The sequence below is a fragment of the Heloderma suspectum genome, chromosome 2 (assembly GCF_057233095.1).
Source record: "Heloderma suspectum isolate Gila_16-S chromosome 2, 16-S_ref, whole genome shotgun sequence".
Classification (NCBI taxonomy): Eukaryota; Metazoa; Chordata; class Lepidosauria; order Squamata; family Helodermatidae; genus Heloderma; species Heloderma suspectum.
The window spans coordinates 76,968,878-76,995,358 of record NC_139459.1 but is presented as its reverse complement, the minus strand read 5'-3'; the positions used below and the strand labels follow the sequence as shown (position 1 = coordinate 76,995,358).

At 42.5% G+C, this 26,481-nt stretch overlaps 1 protein-coding gene across 2 annotated transcripts in view; it reads left to right on the top strand.

Moving 5' to 3' along the window:
- LOC146352375 (uncharacterized) overlaps positions 1-26,481 on the top strand; it is a 135,503-nt gene that overhangs the window by 3,095 nt on the left and 105,927 nt on the right. Inside the window, exons 2-3 of one of the 2 annotated variants that reach the window (XM_084832095.1) lie at positions 795-874; positions 10,777-10,977. In XM_084832095.1, coding sequence (XP_084688221.1) covers positions 856-874; positions 10,777-10,977 — 220 coding nt within the window. In that variant the 5' untranslated portion in view covers positions 795-855. Of the gene's footprint in view, positions 1-363; positions 875-10,776; positions 10,978-26,481 lie in introns of those variants that run through there. The other variant, XR_014787352.1, reaches the window with a different exon arrangement.

Here is a 26,481-nt window from a genome sequence, read left to right as displayed (position 1 = left end):
AGCATTTAAAAATAGAATACAAAATTTCTTTGTTAAAAACATTTAAAATAGCAACAAAAACATTCTCAGTAACCACTGGAAGAGGACAAACCACCAACAAATTGGGCAGCACAGTCAGGTGAAAAGGGAGGACTTTAACCTAAAAGTCACCTAAAACATGCCACATTTGGCACCTCCTTCATACCGATGCGGAAGGCAAAAAAAAGGAGAAGAAGCAGTGGTTTGCTGCCAAACCTGCTGCAAAGTACTACTGCGTATTACAAGGATCAAATCAAATGTAGCTTGTTTTCAAGCTAAATTTGACCCTTTTGGTGCTCCGTAGCAGCTATGGAGCATGAAAAGGTTCAAATCTAGTTTGAGAACAAGCTTAATAGGACCCTCTTAGGACTCCGTACTGCCAAAGACAGCATTTTTCTCATCGCTTAATTTAGCACTGCAGGGGCAGGGCTGGCAGGGACCACACTGTTGGTAGTGGCAGCGGCGGAGGCCTATGGACCACATATTGCCCACCCTGGCTTAAAGGTTAGAGGTTTTCCTCAAACATTCACTTTTCAGCCCCAAAACTGAAACGCCACAACAACAACAACAACAACAACAAAATTGGCTTAGCTGTAAGGACCAAACTAGATGAGATGAGAAATACTGATTGTATTTCGGTTTTTTGTTTTTATATTTTACACAGTGAAAATTCCTTCTCCATCTCAGGAGACAAACGAGAGATGGTGTTTTTGTAATGTTTGATTTATTTACAAATATACAAGTAGAGCATGGTTTATTTACAATTATATACGTAGAGCACTTGGAGCATGGCTGCAGACCTGCTAGATTCCCAGAGAGAGATACCTGCACCCCTTGATGCTTCTAGAGCTCCCAGGTAGGCATGTACAAGAATTTCATTTTTGTTTGCAAATCATGTCCCATTCACAAACCTGAATGTGAACATGAGTAACAGCATCTTTTTCAGAAAAAAAAATAACGATTTCCTGAACTTGCATTAAAAAAGTGCACTTTAAAAATGCAATCCCCCCCCCCCCAAAAAAAGTTAGCACATAAGAAGAGCCCTGCTGGATCAGACCAAGGGTCCATCTAGTCCAGTATTCCATTTACACAGTGGCTAGCTATGAATGGGAAATCCACAAGCAGGACATGAGTGCAGCAGCACCCTCCTGCCCATGTTCCGCAGCATGGTGTACATAGGCATATTGCCTCTTGTAATGTTTGGTGTTTGTGGGCATAAACAGAACACTCAAAATACAAGGTTGCAAAGATAGCTTTTACTGAGTGAGTCGCAGTACAAACTTACATTCCCGCTCTTACAGTTATCAGGTGAATCCTTTTATACTAAACAGGGTAACACTCAAATGATTCCCCTCATACAACACAGCCAAATACAAACACATATCATTATATCTCTCCTTTTTTCTTTTTGTTTTTCATTCTCCCTATCCGTATCTTAGAGGTTTTCTCAATATTCTTCCTCTACTGGTTTCTCCTCTACCTCCATCTTTCTGAAATCATTCTGTTTTGTATTCACACTTCCACTATCTACCTTCCTAGTCCCTCTATCATGACTTCCCTCAGGCATCCTTTCAGTCCTATGCACATTGCAAATCCTTTCTGTTTCTCCTATACAATCTAGGGATGTCGGAGAATTTCTCCACAAATCTCCGGGAGGCCGAATGCCAATGCATTCGGCCCCCCTAAATTGGTGGGGAAATTCTCCACCCCCCCGCCCCCCTGGGATCGGACTTACCTCGTGCGAATGTCCCTCTCGGCGACGGGTCCCGGCGGTGGTTCGGCGGTGTTGCGGCGGCAGTGGCAGCAGCCGGTATTCTGACCGGCTGCCGCCGCTGCCATTTCCCAGTAAAGTAAAAAAAAAAAAAGTGATAGGCTACGTAACGATTTACGTAGCCTATCACGGCTCGATTTTCAAAGTCAGCTGTGATAGGCTACGTAAATCTTTACGTAGCCTATCACGGCTGACTTTGGGGGGGGAAGCGTGTACGCTAATGGCGGTGCCCATGGGCGTTGCCATTTGCGTACGCGCTTTTTTTTTTTTTTCAAAGTCAGCCGTGATAGGCTACGTAAAGATTTACATAGCCTATCACGGCTGACTGAAAATCTAACCGTGATAGGCTACGTAAATCGTTACGTAGCCTATCATGTTTTTTTTTTACTTTAGTTTTTTCTTTTGCAGCCGGAGAGGCGGGGCTCTACCCTCCGGCCAGAATTTTGGCGGGGAGGGATGGGGTGCCTCCCCCCCAGCCTGAATTTCGGCCGGGAGGGGCGGGGCGCCTCCCCACCCGCCAAGAATTTTGGGGGGAGAACTGGAGCGCCTCCCCCCTCCACTGAAAACAGCTGCAGGACCAGGTAAGGGACTTTTGTCCATCTCTAATACAATCTTGCATCCTGGGTTTCCACCACGTATGAACTGGGAGTTTGATGACATTCAATTAGTTGTGCAGCCAGGTTGCCTAGGGATGGCGGAGAATTCTGCCATGGACTCCAGTGAGAATCCCGCCCCCTGGAGTCTGTGGCGGAACGGATCACTCACCTCCGCCTCCCTGCGGGATCCATCCAGGTTGGATCCCTGTCCACGTCGGCCCTGCGAAGCCAGCTCTGCAGGGCTGGAGAAAGTTGATACGGCCGGCAGCCATTGCCGTGCTGTACCTCTGTGTAAGTCAGTCCCCCGGATGCAAATGGCATAGTGGGCGCCATTTGTGGCCTTAAAGCTGGTTGATTAGCCTAAATGCAGACATTTACGGTTGTATTTAGGCTAATCGACCAGCTTTACGGCCGCAAATGGCGTCTGCTACACCATTTGCGTCACTGTTTTTGGCCATGATAGGCGCTACGCCATTTGCATCCCTGTTCACATGATAGGCTATACAAATATTTGCGTAGCCTATCACGGCCAAAAACAGGGACACAAATGGCGTAGCGGACGGCATTTGCAGCTGTGAAGCTGCTCGATTAGCCTAAGTGCAGCCATAAATGGCTGCATTTAGGCTAATCGACCAGCTTTACGGCCACACCATTGGCGTCTGGGAGACTTTACTACACCATTTGCATCTGGGGGACTGACTTATAAAGAGATACGGTATGGCAATGGCTGCCGGCCGTATCGACGTTCTCCAGCCCTGCTGAGCTGGCAGCCAGCTCTGCAGGGTCGAAGCGGAGGTGGCCTGGACGGATTCCGGGGGGGGAGGAATGGATTGCCTCCCCCCCAGCTGCTCCCCACGGACGGCAGGTAAGGGGATTCATACATCCTTAAGGATTCGTACATCCTATTACATGAGATACTTTCTGGTTGCAAGAATGATTTTGCTATAGGTAACCTTGTTCTCAAATGTCTTCCCAATTCCCATTAGTAACTGTGCTGGAGACTGCTTATCTAAAAAAGGTGTATTTCTAAGATTTAACAAAGATATGGATCTATATTATACAAACTATCTTTAAGATCTTCTTAACTGTTTGGATAGCTCTTTCAGCCATTCCATTTGATCTTGCACAAAATCCCATTCTCTCACAAACAATCTGAAGTCCCTAGAATTGAATTTAGGATCATTATCAGATATTATAACTTAAGGTGTCCCATGTCTAGCAAATTCAGATGTACAATGCATAATCATACATTTACTGGCTAAAGTTTCTAACAAACAAACTTCCAAAAACTTTGAATAATAATCTACTATCAAAAGATATTCCTTCCCATGAAACTTCCCATGAAACCCATTGCCAATTTCAGCCGTGGTCTTTCTGGTACTTCATGAGGTAACAACATTGGTTCCTTTTGATTATTATTTCTGAAAGTTTGACATACCTTACAAGATTATATTAATTATTAATGCTTCTATTTGCATACACGTACCCAGCCAAAACATCACATCTCGAGCTCTTCTTTTACTCAATTCAGTTCCCAAATGATTCTCATGAATTAATTCCAACATTTCTTTCCTCAACTTTTGGGGTACAATTAGTCTGTCATTCTTAAATATTAAACCATCATACACACTTAATTCCTCTCTATAATTCCAGTATGGTTTAGGTTCTTTAAAAATTTGTGCTTTCTTTTCTGGCCATCCTGTCAAAGTAAGTGCCTTTAATTCTCGCAAAATGTTATCTTCCAATGTTGTTAATGTACATTCTTTATATTTCAAATCAGAAATAGGTAGACAAGAAACTACTAAATTCACAGCAACATCAGCTTCTTCAGTATTAAAAACCTATATGAAGACTCCTGTCTTCATATAAACCCTCGATAATGCATCAGCTATTTTTAACTCTTTACCAGGTTTATATATTACATTCAGATGATATTTCTGTAATATTAACAACCATCTCTGAATTCTTGGAGGAGTATTATACAGTGATTTTTTAAAAATAACTTCCAATGGTTTATGATTAGTTTCAACTGTAATCTCTGTGCCATTTGATTGCTGTCACTCATTCATAGCGTTAGAAAAATATGCCACTGGTAAACCTCCTTGTAGCTCCTAATCCAGTACCACTAGCATCAGCTGATACAAGTACAGGTTCTTCAACACTGTAATATCTCAGGACCTATTGTTAACATCTGTTTTAATCCATTATATGCTTCCTTATGGACCTTTGTCCATTCAAACTCCACCCCCTGGACTAAAAGTGGTCTCAAATTAGTTGTCAATGTAGCAAGATTTGGAATAAATTCAGCCAAATAATTAACCATGCCCAAGGATCTCTGTAATTGTCCCTTATTTTGAGGACTTCACATTTCAACTATTGCTTCAATTTTAGTTCTATCAGGTTTTATTCCTTCTGCAGTTAAGATATGTCTCAAATAATGTATTCCAGTCATAGAAAATTTGCACTTCCCTCTATTCAGTTTCAAATTCCTTGCTCTACACCTTTCTAAAACTTGCATAACTCTTCCATCATGCTCTTGTTGTGTCCTTCCCCATATCAGGATATCATCAATAGCACATAACTCCTTCACATCCTTCAAATACTTGTTGCATTGCTGTTTGATATACTGCAGGAGCAGATGAAATACCAAAAGGCATTCTAGTAAATCTATATCTACCAAAAGGAGTATTAAAAGTACATAATCTGGAACTCTTCTTATCCAGCTGCATCTGCCAAAATCCATTACTAGCATCCAACACGGAAAGCGATTTTTCACCTGCCCATGTGCTAGTGATTTCATCTACTGTTGGTAACTGAAAGTACTCTCTACAGATGGCTTTATTCATATCCCTTGGATCCAGACAAATTCTTATTTGATCTTTACAAGATTTATCCACAATCAGTATTGAATTTACCCATTCTGTAGGTTCTTCCACCTTAACAACCACACCCATTTGCTCCATTCTTCTAAGTTCTCTTTCTACCTTCTCCCATAACATAGAATATTTCCAGAACATCTGGAATTTTACAAGAAGCATGCACTACTGGTGCTATCTGTGGATCCATTTTAATTAAATACTCACCTGGCAAACATCCTAATCCCTGAAACACATCTTCATAATGCTTATGTATTTGCTTTCCTTCCTTCCTTTCTAACACATTTACTCTTTTCACTAACTCTAAATCAGTAACTGTTTTTAAACCCAAGATTGCTTGTGCTTCAAAATTTACTACTTGGAATTCTATATCAAATTCTTGCCCTTTGTATGTACATTTCATAACACACTTCCCCAGCTCTTCCAGTCTTGTACCTGAATAAGTAACTAATCTTATATTTGATTTCTGTAAATGTTCACTCTGAAGGCTCTTATAAATTCTTAAGGAAATAGCATTAGCTTGTGCTCCATTATCTGTCTTAAACTTCACATCCTTATTCTTTATTTTAAGATCTACAGCCCACTCTTTTTCCAAATTATTAGATGTTAAAGTCCCAATAAACATATCTTGTAAATCTTCCTCCAGCATGTGCATCTTCTTGTGAACAAACTTGGCAACTATGACTTTACACATCTTTGCAAAATGGTTAGATCTTACACATTTTCAGCAACCTTTTTCATATGCAGGACATTGTCTTATGTTATGGTTGTAGATATCACATCTAGAACAAAACTTTGAGCCTGAAACAAATTTTGAAACAGATTTCACAGTCTTCTTCTTATGCAGCTGAGTTTTCTTTTTAACACTGTCTTTACTTTTCAAAATATCCATTTGTTTCTCAGCTGATCCCAGTCCTTTTAATTGCTTTGCAGTCACTTCTGCTCTATAAATGCTCACAGCTTTTTCCAAGGTTAAATCCACTTCTGCCACCAGCCATGCCCAAAGATTATCTGATCTTATTCCACAAACAATTATATCCTTAATCAAAGACTCACACAGCTAGCTAAACTCATATAACTGTGCCAATAACTTCAGTCAGTCACATAAGAGTCAACAGGTTCTTCCTTATTCTGAGCTCTTGAAAAGAACGTACGTCTCTCATGTAAAATTTCTTTTAGGAGCACAATATAATTCAAACTTATTCAGCAAAATTTGTGTCTTGCGCTTTTCTGCTTCATCATATATTTCTCTGGCTTGTTCTCCTGCCACATGCAGGAATAAAGCAGCTTGAAGCTTCTCATTCTTCTTGTCAGCTCCATTTGCTATACAATATAACTCAAATCCTTATCTCCATTTTCTCCAATTTTCAGCCACATTACCTTCAAATAACAGTTTTTCTGGAGACTTGAACTGATCCATTTCCTTGCACTTCTGACACCATGTAATGTTTTGTGTTCTTAGGCATAAACAGAACACTCCAAATACAAGGTTGCAAAGACAGTTTTTACTGAGTGAATCACAAAACCAAACTGTGTGAGTTTTAAAGCCGTCCAAATTGGTGGCCATCACTACGTCTTGTAGTGAATTCCCTAGTTTGACTATGTGCTGTGTGAAGAAGTCCTTCCTTTTATCTGCCTGAATCTCCCACCATTCAGCTTCATGCGGTGACCCCGGGTCCTACTATTATGAGAGAGGGACAAAAATGTATCCTTATCCACATTCTCCACACTACACATAATTTGTACATCTCTGTCATGTATCCCCTTACTTGCCTTTTTTTCCAAGCTAAACAATCCCAGCTGTTTAGGGACCTTCCCTCATAGGGGAGATTCTCCAGCCCCTTAGTTGCCCTTTTCTGCAAGCTGGTGGCTTTCACATTCCAAGCATTCCAGGGATGATGTCTGGTACAACTCCCATAAAGGGGACATTCTGAGCCATTACTGAGCAATTCAACTGACAAATGTTATGTCCAGGCCAGCATTCACAACACCATATTGATCCCATGATCTGAATGTTTGATCCAATGCATTATTTGTTTTGGAAGGTGGGATGAAGCAAGGAAGGATGAGTCAAATGGCAAAAACAGAGTGAGGCTTGAAAGAATAGTCTCTCTCAGGCCCCTTCCAATGCTACTTTTGAAAGACTAATTCAAGACAATTTAAATAAAACATTTGCTTCAGTCTGGTCTCACCTGTATTTACCACCAGCTGATAAGGGGAGCAGTGATGCCCTTCTGCTTGATCTGACCAGCACATGCACCTGATGGAAATAATGCAAGGTCTACAGGAGAAAGGCATGTCTGGTTTACACCTGAAAAAAACCCATGATCTTGTCAGCAGATGATGATACAGACAATAATGACGCACCACTTCCTAGATTAGTCCAGAACAGGAGAATGGACTTTTGGTCCCATCACCAGATGGCTAGCAGTTATGGGGGTTAATGGTGCCATTATCAGTGCAAGAAGAACCAACAGGAGCAGTCCTTGACCAACAGAAGCAGTCCAGTCTTCAACATACTAAGGATCTTAGCCAAGGTCTATCTCTGTAGGGTCTATCTCTGTAGATTATTTCACTTACTGGTGCCAGAAGAAGAGGTTTGTAGTGCCTTTCATGTTGTCTCCCACAAGTAGAAGCCCCACTGCAGATAAGCAGTCCCATGCTCTTGTTAACTTTCTGACACAGAAAGATGCCAGGAGAACAACTGCTCACCATAAGGACCAGAGAAAGAAAGATGCCAGGAGGAAAACCCCTCATCACAAAGAGCAGAGAGCAAAATCTAACCCCCAGGTTCTTGGTAGGTATGGGATACAGAAACTGGCTCCCAAGGGCAACATACCTTTGCTCCTTGAATAATTGCAAATGCCAACTTGTGGCAAATATACAGTGCTAGAACCCAAGCATTAATGTGCCTAATTCACAGAATTTACTGAATACTGTACATTCTATGCTTTGAGAGCAGAGACACACATTTTAAACTCTCTCTCTCTCTCTCTCTCTCTCTCTATATATATATATATATATATATGCTGGGTTTAGTGAGCTGATTAAAGATAACTTTACAGTTGGGACTTTGCCTGCCATAAATAACTTGGGATCACTACCTCCTCTTTGATGCAGTAATGCACTGGTCTGTTGATTATCTACGAATAATTCAAGCTAAGTTGGCCCCATGGCTCACCTGAAGAACTCAACAAATTTGGCTGTGCAGCCAATGCAGATATTATGTCATATTTCCTTCCACTTCCATCTATAATATTTCTCAATGAGAAACCAACGGAGTCTGGAATTTTAATCTATCTGGGTTATTTTGCTGTAGGGATAGCAAGGCTACACTGAGTATTGTTTTCCATTCTTTTTCGTTCTGTAATAGTGTCCCCTGTCCCTTCCACAAATAAAGCCGCACTTCTCAATACACTTCCCCCTGTTTCTGAAGAAGCTATTTTTTTTTTTTATCATTTGGAGAAAAAGTAGGGAGCTGAAGAAGGATAGGATTGGTAAACATGCTTAAGTAGCTTTTATGGTTTTTTTTTAATTTAACATTTTGATAATATCATTGACACTTAAATTTTTTTTTGCATGTTATTAGAGGCTAAAGGTTTCCTCTTCCCAGGACAAGTGTCATATCAAGATATGAAAAGTAATAATTACAGTGCAAACAAGCTTTCATCAAGATTTTGGGAGGCTATTTTGAGATCCCCTTTTGACAAACATAGTCCACTGCTCTAAATAATGGGTAAATTATTGCATTTTATATAGCAGCTAGGGACCTCATAGTACACCAGAAACATTTAAATATTTAAGCTTAATGTCACCCCTGAGGTAGATAAGCATACATTTAGCTGCTGACAGGTAGTTAGATATAGAAGAGGATTAGTCAGACAGTATTACATTCCTGCAAATCTACTTAGAGCAGTTTATATTCCCTTAGTGGGACTTCATGTCCTCAGAAATGCAGGATCCCTTAGTAGAGCAATCATACAATTTGTTTCAGGGTGGTCAACTGGCTGGCTTTAAAATAGCATGGTCTCTCCACTGAGCTAAAGAGCTAAGGAGAGATGAAGTCTTCCTTTTGTAGATGAGTTTGTCATAATCAGTTTGTGGTGGTGTTATGTTCCTTGTCTAGCTTTCTGAGATGTGTATATGCTCACAACTGGAAGTGTATTTGGAGGTCTGTATTAGAATTCTAATGCTTGTATAAACTGTAATTTCAGCCTAAACGGGCTTGTAGTGGTCTTGCTACAGTTAATCCTCTCAATTTTTTTTTTTAAAAATAAGTATATTCATATTCCACATCTTCCTTTCTCATCTTTCACATTTTTTTTTTAAAGGTAACCTAACTTCCACATCCAGGGGCAAACACCATACTAATATTCTGTATGTTTGCTAGAGTAAGAACTTTTGTAAGCAGGAAGCAAAACTATCAGTACCTAAGCACTCTCATAATACTAGAACCCGTAGTCGTCCCATGAAGCTGATTGGTGGGAGATTCAGGACAGATAAATGGACACAGTGCATAGTTAAACTATGGAATTCAATTCCACAAGATGTAGTTGGCTTTAAAAGGGGATTGGACAAATTCATGGAGGAGAAGGCTATCAATGGCTACTAGTCCTGATGGCTATGTGCTACCTCCAATATCAGAGGCAGTATGCCTCTGTGTACACCAGTTACTGGAGAACATGGGAAGGAGGGTGGTGTTGCAGTCCTGTCCTGCTTGTGGGTTTCCTGTGGGCAGCTGGTTGGCCACTGTGTGAACAGAATGCTGGACTAGATGGACCCTGGGTCTGATCCCACATGGCTCTTCTTATGTTCTTATGTTCTTAAGCCATAGATGTAGAGGTGAACTGCTGAATGCAACCTGTGCCAGTTTTCAATGAATAAGATAAGGATCACTCTTGCAAGCACAGTTTACACACACGCACACACACACACACTCATGAACAAAAAGGATGAACATGGGAATAGTTGTTCTAGTGTATTTTCATTTATTTATTCTAGCCTAAAGGCCTCCAAATCAGCTCCCCACAAATAAAAGCAAACACAATTAAAATCAGAACAAACCAAAATGATAAATAACAGCAGTAAATAGAACAGATATAAAAATATGAATATAAAATATTACAGTAACAGGAGTCAGGCTTCCTGAACCTGCCCAAATACATACTGTTATCGAAATCAACAGAGCCATTTTAAACTGTCTTATAAATCCCAGAGCATTCTTGAATTCATAGGTGATACATATCTGTGGGACTGGACCATTTTAATTGGACACCTGCCTTTGAGGAAATGGTATGATAGTGTAAGGTTCCAGACTGTGTGGAGGCTTCCTTGCTTCCATCTGTACACAAGGAGTCGTCCTTTCTGCAGACATTCATGCTATATGTGTAAATGCCTGGGGATGCCTATATTACACAGCTGATGTCAAGGAATGGGGCTACATGGCACAGCCATACTCCCTGCTCATGTGTAGAGGTCAGTGGGGACTAATGTGCCCATGTTTCCTCTTTTACAGAGGACAGTCTTCTATCTGAAAGGGTGCCAGGGGACTGTTTTGAAGGCATCCTCTGTTTGAAGGGTTGTTCAGTCCCGTCCAATATTAAGATCAAGAAACATCAGAAGGAGGAGCTGGGCCTTGAAATTGCCCATCAGCAGTACCTAGACAGCAGAGTGAGCAAGACACACATGCCTGGTCACAGTCTTCCACACTATGGCAGTACGTATTGTGTTTCTATTTAAATAATAATAATAACAATAATGTCTAAATTTGCAGCTGAATGTATAAATAAGCATATGCAAATTTTCTGCAAATTGGTATCCTCTGTGTCCTCTTTTTGGTAATGCATTTCCTCTTTTAACTGGCAATTTGTAAGTGGCTACCATAGTGGGACCTTGAATACCTGAATAGGGCTAAAGTCTCCTACCTCTACATAATTTAAAAACTGGATTTTAACATTTAGAAAATGTTTGTTCTTTCTCCCTGCTGCCAGTCTGCCTCCTGCCACAATAAGGCTAATAGGTTTTTCTTTAAAGGAGTTGCCAGACGTGCATCAGGGGCAACTTCCTAAGTTCCCTTTGGACACATTGTCTGATGTTCCAGGACAGCCTTCCCTAACCTGATGCCTTCCAGATGTGTTGGACTCCCATCATTCCCAGCCAGCATGTTTGGAGAGCACCAGGCTGGGGGAGGAATGTTCCTGGGGGATGCATGATGCAGCTCTTGGTCTTGGGGGCCAAAGAGAATCAGAAGTACTTTGTGGAAAGAGAGTTTCTTTTCTCCACGTTGGTCTGGCATGTAAAGCATTGAGCCTTGGATCCTCAATTTTTGATCCGGGAACAGATGGAACTTCAGTTCACAGAAGGAGAGCTGCACTGGTGAAAGGGATCCTTCCGTGCACAAAAGGACCCCTTCCATGGGCTCAGCATCCTTTCCATTTATGGAGCAAAATGTTAGGAGCCTAGCCCTTGTGTTCAGCTGAGGAAGACAGACTTCCCACTCCTCAGCTAGCAAGGATGTTGGTTTTTTGTTGCCGGCTTAGAAAGTTTGGGATAAGCAGAAAAATAAATAATTGAAAGAAATATTTTCTACATTTTGTATTGTGAAGGTATTTATCTTATGATTAATATGAAGATCCATGTTTACCATGACTAATCATAATCATGTTTGTTTCAAAGCCACTTTAGCCTTGATTTATGGCTTCTAAGGCATCCTGCAGTTTGAACAACAATGCCATCATTTACCTAAATGGCTGTTTCTGCTGCTATATTTCAGCATTTGAAACTGATCATTACAAAACTGACTATCCATATGATTATTAATTAAATCTTTATAAGGGCAAACATTTATCATGCAATTGGCTGTCTTCTCAATTAAGATTTAGATGTATTGTGATTCTGCATGAAAACAATGTTCATGGGGCAGGAGGCAACTACTCATGGTTCAGATTCTACTTTGTGTTTGGCCAAATTTGCCATGACAGCTCCTGTTCCTTGTTTTTCTGAGTCAACATTTTAGAAGCAGAGTTGGCATAAATCTACAATATTCTTTCTGCATATCTGTAATTTTTCCAAAAGCTGCAATGGTTCATCAAATAATGTTTTTGAGAATAGTTCTGCTTTTTGGGGAGCAGCTAATCAGTAGTCATACTTATAAACACCAGTTGAGGGGGGCTGCAAATTGCTCTTCCCTTTTGTTTTCTAACTTCTGGTTCCTGTTCCTCATCCTGAGAAAGCCAGGATCCTCAACTCTCCAGGCTGATTTACAGTTGAGAAAAAAACCTGTGGTAGAAAGCAGGATTGACTCCAGTTTTTTGAGGAAGATTCTGGCAAGGTGCCCCAATCGGTAGGACTCCCCTCTGGCTGTAAGCTTACCTGGTAGTTGCAGCTTGGTCTGGAAAGCTGCTGGAAAGCCCACCATTTTAACTTCCCAGAGTTCCCTGGAACAACACTATGTCAAGTGCTCTTGGAAAATGTGGAGAATTAAATTGCAGGCTGCTATCCTGACCCAGTTGCTACTGCCAGGTAAACCGATGTTCCGGAAGAGAGTGGGAGGGCCAAATGAGGGATCAGTACTGGTATGGCTAAGATAGTAATCACCACTGTTGGCTACTTGGACACTGGCAGTTGTTTATGTTCGCCTTGGTAGAAACTTACAGTAAGTGAGCTTTACAAAAGAAGACTATATGTTAATATATATTTCTCCCTGGTGGCAGGGACTTGTTCATGTTGGGGAGCATTAAACATGCAATTCCCTGGTTGTATCTAGGATCTGCCTTCTGTGAGAAAAAGTTATATTTCATAAGAGGAAGGAGTTTGCTTGCAGAAGGCTCTTCAGTCCAATTTTGAAGGGATCCCACCTCTTCCCAAACCAAAGCTCACCCCATTCAGCAGGGTCTCCTGACTCTCTGTGCAGCATTTTCAGGTGGCTGGAGGGGCTGCCACGGGAAAGAGGGAAGGGTAAGTTCACTTCTGCCAGTGCAGTTGCTCATGCTGGAATCCGAATCCAACCCCATCCATTGAAGTGGTGCAGACCAGGTAGACTATGCCATATGCCTTTCCTAAATGTGTCAATCCATGTCCAACAGGCTCATTTTCCACTCCTAAAATTCCATGAGGAATAATATTTCTCAGCTTTCCTGAGAAGCTTCAGAATGCCTTTCTTTTCATAAAAATAGCTGCATGCAAACAGATTTAACAAAGTTCTATTCAGTAGCAACTACAGGATAGTGAGGAAGAGAAATAAAGAATTCCAAGGAGGTTCTGGAAATGTCATTTAGTGGCAAGTGAGCTGTGAAACGACTTCATGGCCTTTGTATTGATCCTTGTTTTCATTCACTGTTAGTGTTGTACCAGTTGACTTATGTTTTGTTTAATTTTGCTCTCTAATGGCTCATACATACATACATGTTTAAAGGGTCCTATAAATGCGTCCCTTCACCCCATCCTTCAGATCTGTGGTGCTCTACAATTGCAATTAGTGCTAAATGCTTTGAAGGGGGGGGAAAGGGTTCCAAGGCTTATCACATATATTTGTGCTGTGCTTCAGAGAGCTGCCTGGTAGAAGGAGAAGGACTGGAACTGGTTTGTTGTTGTTTTTTCCTTTCCCCTTTGGCATCTGTGTAGTGCGTTTAGCAGTTGTTAAGAAAGGGAGGTGGGGACACATGCCTACATTAATAATAATAATAATGATAATAAAGTTGAAATCGATTCTGGATTGTGTTATTGTTAAAGTTGTTTGCTTGAGATTGCTTGTTTGAGGTTGTTTTAGATATATATTCTCTTGTGTATATTGTTTGTGTGTGTGTGTATGTAAATGGGTTAAATCTCTGTATACTGTATTTGTTAATGTTTTTAATCTTTGTAAACTGCTTAGAGAGCTTTGGCTATTGGGCAGTATAGAAATGTATTAAATACTACTACTACTACTACTACTACTAACAACAACAATAATTTGTTTTAGGTACAAATAAAATTTAAAAATAAATACATATTTCTCTACTGCTTTTCAGATGAACCTCCCAAAGTGGTTTTCACAAACATCTAAAACAGGGGTGAGGAACCTCAGGTCCAGGGGCCAGATCCAGCTCTGCTGGTGTTCCATTCTGGCCCTCTGGGGTTCTCCATATGGCCACACCCTTTTCCTCATATGACCACAACTCTTTTCCCCAACCACCAATCATTTTGTGGTTTCCTGGCTTTTGTGCAGTTTTTTCTCCATTCTGAAAGGTTGAGATGACTTTCCCAAGGCTTAGTTACTGGCAGTAGGAGCTTTAAGCTGCAATATTCTGGTATTTTGGAGTTTGTGACCCTGCCCCCTTTGGCCTAAGCCCCATCCCCTTTGCCTTTGGCCCCTTGTACCACTGAAATGTGGGCCCCGAGAGCTTCTCCGAAATTGAATTTGGTCCTTGGGCTGAAAGGCTTTCCACATCCCTGATCTAAAACATGAACATTCCTGCAAAATATAATTAAAGAAAACAGCAGCAAAAATAACACAGCTAGATAAAAAGACAATTTAAACATACTAAAAGGTCTGACAGAATAAAAAGCTATTTGGTTAGCAATGGAGAGGAAATGAGTTCAGCAGTAGCAAGCTTCCCTGGAGATGGCACTCCAAAGGGGTCTGTGTGCACAAGTGTGCACATGCATGCCACAACATGGAAGGCCCTATCACAGGTCACCCCCACCTCACCTCACCTCACCTCAGATGGTGATGGGACCTGAAGGAAGGCCTCTGATGAAGATATTAATATCTGGGCAGGTTCATGTGGGCAGGGACAGTGCATTAATCTCTAGCTCCGCTGTGACATATAGCAGACTTCCTCCAAGCATCTACTCTCCCTGGAGAAGGAAGATGCTGTACATCTCATTACTCCTTGCAGATCCCAACCAGAGTCTGGTATGGTGAGAGTAATTTACAGGTCAGCACCCACCTCTGTTTCCAGCTCCTATAGCTACATGGGTGCTAGCAGGAGGGATAATGGTTTAGTTTACATGATTGTGTAGCTGTGCTTTTGTACCTGAATAATAATAAAAAGAATCTTTTATTATTATTTTTTCTTTTTTTAAATTTCTTTTTCTTGTAACACACACTTCCATACCAGTGGGACTGTGTTTTTAACCTCCAGTGAATAGAGGACGAAGCACAGGCTATTCCAGTACAATCAGAAAGCTAGAAACATAAAGGGAATAGAGACTATGGCAGGAAAGGACTCTCCAGTGGTGGTGACCTGCAAGGTCTGTGTCATGTTTGTTTTCTTGCATGAGATCAACATAGCCTACATCTGCAACAAGTGCAAGCTGATCATGCTGTTGGAAGAAAATGTAAGAGGACTGGAGCGGCGAGTGTCAACCCTCCAGGGAATAAGAGAACACAAAGAGTTCTTGGACAGAATGGTGGAACTACAGCAGCAAAGTGAAGAACAGAAGCTAGAAGAGCAACAGCAAGCTGAGGCAGAAGAGAAAAATGCTGAAGTGAGGAAAAATTAAGTAGAGGATACTCCTTGGAAAAGGGTGACAGTTAGGAGCAGAAGAACTAGAAGCCACTTTGCACCAGTGGAAGCATTGGAACTATGGAACCATTTCCAGGTACTTGAGGATGAGACTGGAGGACAACCTGCAAAGGAAGAATTACAGGGGAACCTTCATGAGAGCGAGGAAGAGGCTGAAGGTCAGTCAAGCAGAGGCAATGAAACTAAGGCCTACAACAACAAAAAGAGGAGTAGTTGTGGGAGACTCCTTGCTGAGTGGGATCAAAACCCAAGTATGTCACAAAGACCCATGGACTTGCCAGGTATGCTGCCTCCCAGGAGGACGGATTACAGATGTGACTGAAGGGCCTTACACTCATAAGGCCCACTGACAGGTATCCCTTTCTTCTCATCCATGTGGTAACAAATGTTACCACCAAGCGGAGCTACGAAGAAGAAATCATGTCAGACTTTGAAGCTTTGGGAAGGAAACTCAAGAACTTTTGGGCCCAGATAGTTTTCTCATCCATCCTTCCAGTACTTAGAAGAGGGATTGAAAGGGAAAGAAAAATACTCTGGGTAAATGACTGGCTATGAAAGTGGTGCTGGCATGAGAGATTTGGATTCTGGAACCAAAGGCTATACTTCCTGGAAGATGGACTGTTGGCAAGGGATGGGTTGTACCTCACAAAGGCCGGGAAGAATGTGTTTGGCCACAGCATGAAGAACTTCATCAGGAGGGCTTTAAACTGAATCCTACAAGGGAGGGAGATGTACAGTTGGGGGTAACAACGGACAAAGGGTAACAAGGGTAACAACCGCAACAGAGAGAACAGCTCTAATAATAATAGTCTTCAGAAACATGTAGGAAGAATGCCAGACTATAAAGCACATGGTCTTCGATGTCTATACACTAATGCCCAGAATACGGGAAACAAACAGAACGAACTTGAACTCTTAATACAGAAGGGAAATTATGACTTGATAGGTGTAACTGAAACTTGGTGGGATTACTCCCATGACTGGAATACAGCAATTCAAGGATATAACTTGTTCAAAAAGAATAAGAGGAACAGAAAGGGAGGTGGAGTTGCACTATATGTTAAAAATACATATCTCTGCACAGAATACAGGGGGATGAGCTTGGTAGCCCCATCGAGAGCATCTGGGTTAAAATAAATGGAGCAAAGAATAAAAGGAACATGGTGGTCGGAGTCTACTACCAGCCACCCAATAAAGGAGACGATGAGGATGAAACTTTTGAAAAGCAAATTGCCAATGTTTCAAGGAAGCAGGATGTAGTAGTAATAGGGGACTTCAATTTCCCTGATATTTGTTGGGAGACAAATTCTGCAGAACGTGGCCCTTCCAGGAAATTCCTGACATGTGTTGCTGATAATTTCCTCCTACAGAAAGTGGAGGAAGGAACTAGAGGATCGGCTATCCTTGACCTGATCCTAACCAACAGAGATTACTTAGTGGATACTGTAGCAGTTACGGTAACTCTGGGGGAAAGTGACTATGTTATACTTGAGTTCTTGGTTCGAAAGGAAGCAAAAGCCGAGTGTAGCCAAACACGTACCCTGGATTTTAGGAAAGCCAATTTTAATAAACTCAGAACAATGATAAGTAAGGTCCCATGGCAAGTGACTCTAATGAGAAAAGGAGTCCAAGATGGGTGGGAGTTTTTAAAAAAGAAAATTCTAGACGCACAATTACAAACAAGAAAAAAAAGTGGAGGACAACAGAAGAAACCAACATGGCTTGGTCATCACAAAAAGCTTGGAGATGACCTGAAAACAAAAAAGGACACATATAGGAAGTGGAAGGAAGGCCAAGCAACAAAGGAAGAGTACAGGCAGGTAGCAGCACAGAATTGCAGGGATGGCATCAGGAAGGCTTAAGCTGAGAACGAGCTGAGGTTAGCAAGGGATATTAAAAGCAAGAGAAAGGCTTTCTTCAGATATGTGCATAGTAAAAGACAGAGGAAAGAAATTGTGGTTCAGCTATTAAATAAGGATGGCAAAATGATAACAGATGACAAGGAAAAGGCAGAAGTGCTCAATTCCTACTTTGGTTCAGTCTTCTCCTGAAAGAGGTTCTATGAGCTCCCTGGCAAAGGCAAAGTACAGGCTGAAGGGGCAGGATTGCAGCTTGAGATTGATGGGCATATGGTCAAGGAACACCTAATTACTTTGAAGGAGTTCAAATCTCCAGGGCCAGGTGAGCTGCACCCTAGAGTAATAAAGGAACTGGCAGAAGAATTCTCAGAAACACTGTCTATTATTTTTGAGAAATCATGGAGGATGGGTGAAGTGCCAGATGACTGGAGGAGGGCTAATGTTGTCCCTATCTTCAAAAAGGGCAAAAAGGAGGAACCTGGGAACTACAAACCAGTCAGTCTGACATCAATCCCTGGGAAAATTCTGGAGCAGACTATAAAGCAATCCATCTGTAAGCACCTTGACAACAATGCAGTGATTACTCGAAGCCCTCATGGATTTGTCAAGTACAAATCCTGCCAGACTAATCTGATCTCATTTTGTTTATCAGGTAACCTCCCTTGTGGACTGTGGGAATGCTGTGGACATCATATACCTCGACTTCAGCAAAGCTTTCAACAAAGTGCCCCATAATATCCTGATTAGCAAACTAGCTCAAAGTGGGCTAGATGACACAACTATCAGGTAGATCCACAGTTGGCTACAGAATAGGTCTCAAAGAGTGCTTATCAATGGGATCTTCTCAAGCTGGGAAGTGGTTATGAATGGGGCACCACAGGGCTCGGTCCTGAGCCCAGTGCTCTTCAACATTTTTATTAATGATTTGGATGAGGAGGTGCAGGAAATGTTTATCAAATTTGCAGATTACACAGAATTGGGTGGGAACCCGGGAAGACAGAAACAGAATTCAAAGTGATCTTGATAGGCTGGAGTGCTGGGCAGAAAACAACAGAATTAAATTTAATAGGGATAAATGTCAAGTTCTGTATCTAGGGAAAAGAAATCAAAATGCACCGTTACAAGATGGGCAATACTTGGCTCAACAACACTACAAGCGAAAAGGATCTTGGAATTGTTGTAGATCACAGGCTGAATATGAGCCAACAATGTGATGTGGCTGCAAAAAAGGCAAATGCTCTTTTTGGCTGCATTAATAGAAGCATAGCTTCCAAATCCTGGGAGGGACTAGTTCCCTTCTACTCAGCACTGGTTAGGCCTCATCTGGAATACTGTGTAGGCACCACACTTATGCAGACAAACTGGAGAGGGTTCAGAGGAGGGCAATGAAGATGATCAGGGGACTGGAAACAAAGCCCTATGAAGAGAGACTGAAAGAACTGGGCACATTTACCCTTGAGAAGAGAAGATGAGGGAAGATATGATAGCGCTCTCCAAGTACTTGGAAGGTTGCCACAGAGAGGAAGGCCTGGATCTGTTCGCGATCATCCCAGAGTGCAGGACACGGAATAATGGGCTGAAGTTACAGGAAGCCAGATTCCGGCTGAACATCAGGGAAAACTTCCTGACTGTTAGAGCAATACGGCAATGGAACCAATTACCTAGGGAGGTGGTGGGCTATCCCACACTGGAGGCATTCAAGATGAGGCTGGACAGCCATCTGGCAGAGATGCTTTGATTTAAATTCCTGCATTGAGCAGGGGGTTGGACTCGATGGTCTTATAGGATCCTTCCAACCCTACTGTTCTATGATTCTTTGAATGTTGATCAGCAACATGAGAATGAAGAAAATTGTCCAAAACTGTCATGAAAATACAATGAGAGGGAAGCAAGTGTGGGCTATCTGGTTCTGAAAATGCTAATTGTCAGGACTGTTAAACACAGTACTTAACTACAGCACTGTAGGAATTCAAAAACCTGAATGTATGAAGAAACCGTCATAGATCTCTCCACAGGATCAAGCAGATTTTCTGTTTCTCTCTGTTTTACCAGTTTTACAGTGTGGGGAGTCCACTGGCTTCATAACAAGTACATTAAACAGAAGTGATGAAGATAGAACTAACATGATCAAATTTACATGAGCGTAATGGGGGGGGGAGGGGAGATAGCACACTGCTTATTTCTCAAGGGCATACCCATTTCTGTGTATTTCTCATGCAAACAATTCTGAAGGTTGTCACTTGCTTTTATCTTCCAAGCATGGTGAATCAGTGTGTGCAGAAGGAGATAACTTTGAAGTTGCTGTTATTCAGTAGGCAAGACTCCTACTCAATCTTGGCAATGGATTTGTGAAGGTAATTAGGTGATGAGTCGATTTGTTGCCAGCAAATAGTGTCTCAGTATATGCATTAAGTAGAGCTGGAATGGAACATTAAGACGCAGATTTCAAATGAAAGTGAATCATTCTGTGATATGCTGTAACCAATACACCACTCAGCATTTAATTAATATTATAAATATCACAGCAGCTAACATCAAGCTGAGGTTATAAAGATATATTGATACAAAACAATGATAATAGAACAGAGACCTCAAATGAGGTTGGTTCAATTTGTTGATTATATTCACATTGAATGGCAAAGCAACACATTTTTCAGGGACTGGATTTTATTTTGATAAAGGGATGACTGCTGCCTCCTTTTTCAAAAGTTCCAGGGAATATTGGGTGATACGATTTCATTTTGATATAACACAGTGCAGAAATGTCTCTAGCGATATGTCTTCTGGAGGTTGTTTTGAACTCATACAGGCAGGCAATTGTATTCAGCAGGGTGATAACAGTGTTTCTTAAGGGACTGTCCATCCATTTTGGAATATCCCAGAATAGCTGTTTTTCACTGTGTGGTATGCACACAGTATTCAGTCTTTTCAGCCCTGAGATCCACGTTCAACCCCAGTCTGCAAAATGAAACCCTGTACATGCCTGCTTTTCTCTCCATATTTTTGTCTCTCCCCATCCCAGCTTTTTCCTTACCTAAAAATAGAAGCTTAAACAAAGAATAGAAAAACAAAGGCAAGTGCCACAGGTGAGAGATCCATTTTAGTCAGGATGTGACCCACTTGTGGCTCTTGAGCCACTAGTTGAACACCAATATCTTATGGCAGTATGTGAAGATACACTGAATATTAGGGATATGCAAAAAATAAAATAAAACCGAGAAGTCACCTCGGAATATGCCTCGTTGGTTCAGATAGCGGGTTGCTTTGGCCCAGAGCCTTGGACCATGGGCTTGACTATGGCCTTCATCTCAGAACTGAAGCACTGCATTTTCTAAAGCCTTCGTTGACTACAATCATGGGAACATCAGCTAACACCAATAACATTTTTAAAAGAGGCGCCCTTCTTCCCCTGTGCTACTGTGGGCAATTTGCTGTGATCTTTGTAGTGTGACTGTGTTTCACACCCACACAGTGTTAGACTAGTATTTGGTGCAAATTATAAAATCCTACCTGCTTGTAGAGCCCTCCAAGCATGAGCACCCCACTCCTTCCAGAAGAGAAGGGGTGTGTGTGTGTGGTGGTGGTGGTGGAGGAGGAGTGGTCCTTCATTTCAAAGATCTGAGAAGCCCAGTTCATCACTGCGACTTTACATTAAGCACAAGTGTGCAACTGTGCATCAAGCACTAACCCCGCCTGCTTGTAAAGCCCCCCCCCATCCATTCCTTCAGGCAGAGAGGAAAGTGTCTTTCTCCATGTTTGTTTCAGTGCCAAAAGGCCTAGCTTATCACCAGGTCCTTGAGAGCAATGAGAGAGAAAAGAGGTGGCAAGATCAGTCCTCCCCCACCCGTAGCTATGCTACCTGGTTGCCTGAAGATCATCTCCTATTATAAGTTGCCACTTGCCAACAGGCATCACTGTTAGCTGGAAGGTGGTGTCCTACTCCTATTCTCCTTTTACCAGCAGCCAGGAAGAAAGTGCCGGAGGAACTTGTGGGGCTGTGGTAGAACTCCACAAACCTGATCGGGGAGTTGGTGTTAGCCACCCACTGAACAGGGAGCAGTGGGACACACCAGGTGTCTCCCAATTCATGGTGGCTCTCATCTCATTCCTTGAAGCCCTGAGTGCTGCTGCTAGGGATGTCAGAGAATTTCTCCACGAATCTCGGGGAGGCCGAATGCCAGCACATTCGGCCCCCCGAAATTGGTGGAGAAACGGTCTGCCCCCCGCCCCCCCCAGGACGGGACTTACCTTGCTCGAATGTCCCTGGAGGCGGCGGCTGCCGCTGCCACCATTTCCAAGTAAACGTGATAGGCTACATAAAGATTTACGTAGCCTATCATGGCTAGATTTTTAAAAAACACCGTGATAGGCTACATAAATGTTTACGTAGCCTATCACAGCTGACTTTGGGAAAAAAAACGCGTACGCTAATGGCGGCGCCTATGGGTGCCGCCATTTGCGTTCCTTATTTTGGCACGTGTAGTCTATGTAAACATTTAAGTACACTACGGCGAAAATAAGGGGAACGCAAATAGTGTTGCCCTTATTTTCGCTGTAGTCTACGTAAATGTTTACGTAGACTAGACGTGCCAAAATAAGGAACGCAAATGGCGGCGCCCATGGGCGCCGCCATTTGCGTACGCATGTTTTTTTTTCTTTCGAAGTCAGCCGTGATAGGCTATGTAAACATTTATGTAGCCTATCACGGCTGACTGCAGGGACACAAACGGCGGTGGCTACAGCCGCCACCATTTGCGTCTAGGGATGGCGGAGAATTTCTCCCCGAAACTTCAGGGGGCCGAGCGCCAACGTGTTCGGCCCCCCGAACAAGTTTCGGGGAGAAATCCTCCGCCCCCCCACAACCCCCGGGACGGGACTTACCTTCCCTGAATGTCCCTCCCGGCAGCGGGTCCGGCTGGCGGTTCGTCCGGTGTTCGAGCGGGGCGGGAGCGGCAGCCGGTCTTTCGACCGGCTGCCGCCACCGCCATTGCAATGAAAGAAAAAAAAAAAACACGTCCCCTGATAGGCTACGTGATGATTCACGTAGCCTATCACGGCTAGATTTGCAAAGTCAGCCGTGATAGGCTACGTGAATCGTCATGTAGCCTATCACGGGTGACTTTAAAAAAAAATGTGTACGGATAATGGCGGCCCCCATAGGGCTATTCGCGTTGCCCTTATTTTCGCTGTAGTCTACGTAAACATTTACGTAGACTACAGCAACTAAATAAGGAACGCGAATGGCGGCTTCCTATGGGGGCCGCCATTCGCGTACGCGCTTTTTTTTTTTTTTTTTAAATCACCCGTGATACGCTACGTGACGATTCACGTAGCCTATCATGGCTGACTTTCCAGATCTAGCCATGATAGGCTACGTGAATCGTCACGTAGCCTATCAGGGGACTTTTTTTGTTTTTTGTTTTACTTTCGTGTTCGCGGCCGGGCGAGGCGGGAAGCCTCCTCCCCGGCCTGAATTTCGGCTGGGCGAGGCGGGAAGCCTCCCCCCCGGCCTGAATTTCGGCCGGGCGAGGCGGGAAGCCTCCCCCCCGGCCTGAACTTCGCGGGGGGAGCAGCGAAGCGCTCCCCCCCACCGCGAACAAGCTGCGAGAAAAGGTAAGTGACTTTCGTCCACCCCTATTTGCGTCCTGGCAGGAGATGAGGTTTCGTGGCAGGAGGGATGGGGTGCCTCCCCCCTGGCCAGAATTTCGGCGGGGAGGAACAGGGCACCTCCCCCCCACCCCGAAGCAAGCTTTGGGATCAGGTAAGTGACTTTCGTCCATCCCTAGCTGCTGCTGACAGACAGGCAGGGGAGTCGCAAAAAAGCATGTGAAGGGTCCTGCAGGAATGCATGGTGCTAGCTCTGTTGCCTCAGTACTGAGGCTCACATCAGCAACATCTCCAAGACAATGAATGCATGAATGAACATTGCGTGATCAATTACATCTGAAGGGAGCTGCTTCAGTGTGCACAGGGTGTCCGCCATGGAAATGGGAATCCTGGCCAATCAGGGTTCTTGTCTCTGTGGAGAAAACCCTCCACACATTGTAGCAGCTCCCTTCAGACTAAGCCCACCATCCATCAGCTAGGGGATATTGCTAGCAGGTATGTCTTCTGCTTCTGCTTCTCATTATCATCAACAACATCATCCCCATCATCTATATACCAGCTTATTTGCTAAAAAAAATCAAGGCAGTGAAGAACCATTTAAAACAGTGAAATCTTAACAAAACAGAAAATAACATTAAAAAACATAAAACATTAAAACAGCTATGTATTTTAAAAGGCTATTTTTTTTTTTAAAAAAATGTATCTTCACACCCTTCCTAAAAGCCAAGTGAGTGTGGCCCAATCATAGTTCATGAGGGAGCACGTTCCACACTTTGGGAGCAACACTAGAGAAAGCTCTTTCATGTGTGCCCAGTGAACGGCCTCTGCGAGCCATGGTGCCCCCCAAAAGGCCTCTTCTGCCGATCTTAGTACTCGGACAGCTTCACTGCAAGACAAGTGGTCCCTTAGTTTATTTATATCGCAAGTATATCATCCAGTTAACAAAGTCCTCTGGGTGGTTAACTATATAAACTAAAACCCATAAAAACAATCCAAACGGCATTCTCTGCATGGTTGAACTTTCAAGTGACCGCCATGTTGCTAACCGGATGTGGAAATCAAGCCTCAGATGCCATTCTGAGAGAAGCTACAACTCCCGTTATGTGCTTTCAGAAAGAAACAGTCTCAAGTCTGGTGTGTGTGTGTGTGTGTTTTAATCTGTCTGACATTAATCCATTGCTTTTTTAGCCCTTTCCCTTTGAACTTCATAAAGGAACTTCAAAAAGCACAACATGCATTCTGCTTTAGATTGACACCAAAGGGATAATTAACTAATTGGTGTTAAAATGTTTTCTGGATACAGTTGTTTCTCAAACACTCTTTGTTGTGATTATTTATCTAGTGTTTCCGTCCAGCCCCCCTGCCCTTGCCCCTCAGGATTGACAGCTATTGTGTGAGGGAAAAGGAGTCTGGACTATGACTCTGTGTGTTATCGTTATGATTCTATGCAGTAAAGTATTAACAGGTTGAAAATTAGAACTACTTAGGTCTTAGATAATAACTACCAAACCTGTCAGTCTCTGTGTCAAGGATAACTTCCTCTCCATGGGAAGCTCAGGCTGAAGAGAGAAAGGTGGATCTTCAAGCAGTAGAAACTCTAATTAACTATGTACATGATCTAAAGGAAAACTGGCTTGGAATCAGCATATTAACACTGTATCAGTGTAAACCCCTTTTCAACCTGTGAAAGAATAATGCGACTATTATGCATAAGAGAAAATGTGGCTTATATGTATTGACAGAAATCTAATATTTACTGTAACATGAAAGCAGAAGGGTGCCCCCCTTGCATTATTATAACCCCATTCAGTGTCCCTATAATAAAAAGGCAATAATCTGTGAAAAAGGCGTTTTTATTATATTTTAAAACCATAATTTTCCAGCTTCTGTTCTTGTAAATGGTTAGCTCCACTGTCATAAACACAACATTTCCTTTCATTGATACAGCTAAAGGATCATCCAGATGTTACACTGAAGTCACATGGATAACCATAAAGTGAAGATAAACAAGTTAATCAATGGAGACATTCCCCCCACTTTTTTTTTTAACCCCTGCTGGGCATTTGTGCTGGGGGTGGGGGCAGTTTGGAATTTTGGGATGAAAATGAGAGGTGGGAAGCTTAAAGACCCCCCTCCCAGAGTGCCGAAATCCCAATCCAAATTGGGGCTGTGCATGCTTGCACTATATTATAGTAAATATATTACTATATTACTATAGTAAATATGTATGATTTGATGGATGTTTTGTTTGGCCCTCAGAGTATGAAGGATAACAAGAATACAAATTTTTTAAAAATCTGCTTCTCATAGTTGGGGTATGAAACATGGGTGCTGAGAATTAAAACATGAGTACTAAATTGAGTGCCATTTTTGGTAGAAAGGCAAGGTACAAGTCAAATAAATAAATAAATAAATAAATAAATAATTTATTTTTGTGTAGCACCAAATAGGAGAAAATTACTTTTTAAAGTGAAAGAACATCCTCACATGTTATGAGTCAGGCCACACATGAGACAGACTCCCAATGTCTTTTTCTGAAGATTTCTGAATCCCTCAGGGCTTCAGGGTTTTGGAGAGACTTTCTCTCATGAAACCTCGGCTAGTCCTAGAGGCCCTCCAATGACCTGTGCTACAGCATTCTCTGTTTTTCCTGCCAGATAGTAACTCTTCGAGAACATGGATAGCCATGCTTCAGGATCTATTTTGCATGATCTATTTTGTTTTTCTGTTTTTGTTTGTTTGTTTTTTAACTAAAACTCCAAAATCCACCAGCCAGAGCCTGGTGTAAAAGACACATATTTAGAAGTAAAGAATTCTGAGAACAGGTGGGAGTCAGAAATTCTTGATCATAGACTGCAAATCACCCAAAGATCTACCCGTAGTTTGAGACTACTTTTGCCTGGTGTTGTTCTAGAATTTAGTCAATTTACTTTCCAGAGAGTACTAATTAATCTTCACAGTAACCTGCTAAATCAGGGGTTAGGAACCTCCAGCTGTGGGCCTAATGTGGCCCACAGAGATTCCTCATCTGGCCCATGGGACATCCTTAGATTTCTCCAGCGAGTTGGGTTTAGCCTCTAAGACCCATCCTTGGAGGAATTCCACCTGGAAGACTCCCTGCTGCTATCTTTGATATGAGATTGGAGATAGCAGGGACATGAGCAGTGGGGTCATGGTGCCTCCTCCCAGCACCAGCCAAGTCAGTTTGCACACTGCATGAAGCTGGAGAAACACGTGTACTGTGCC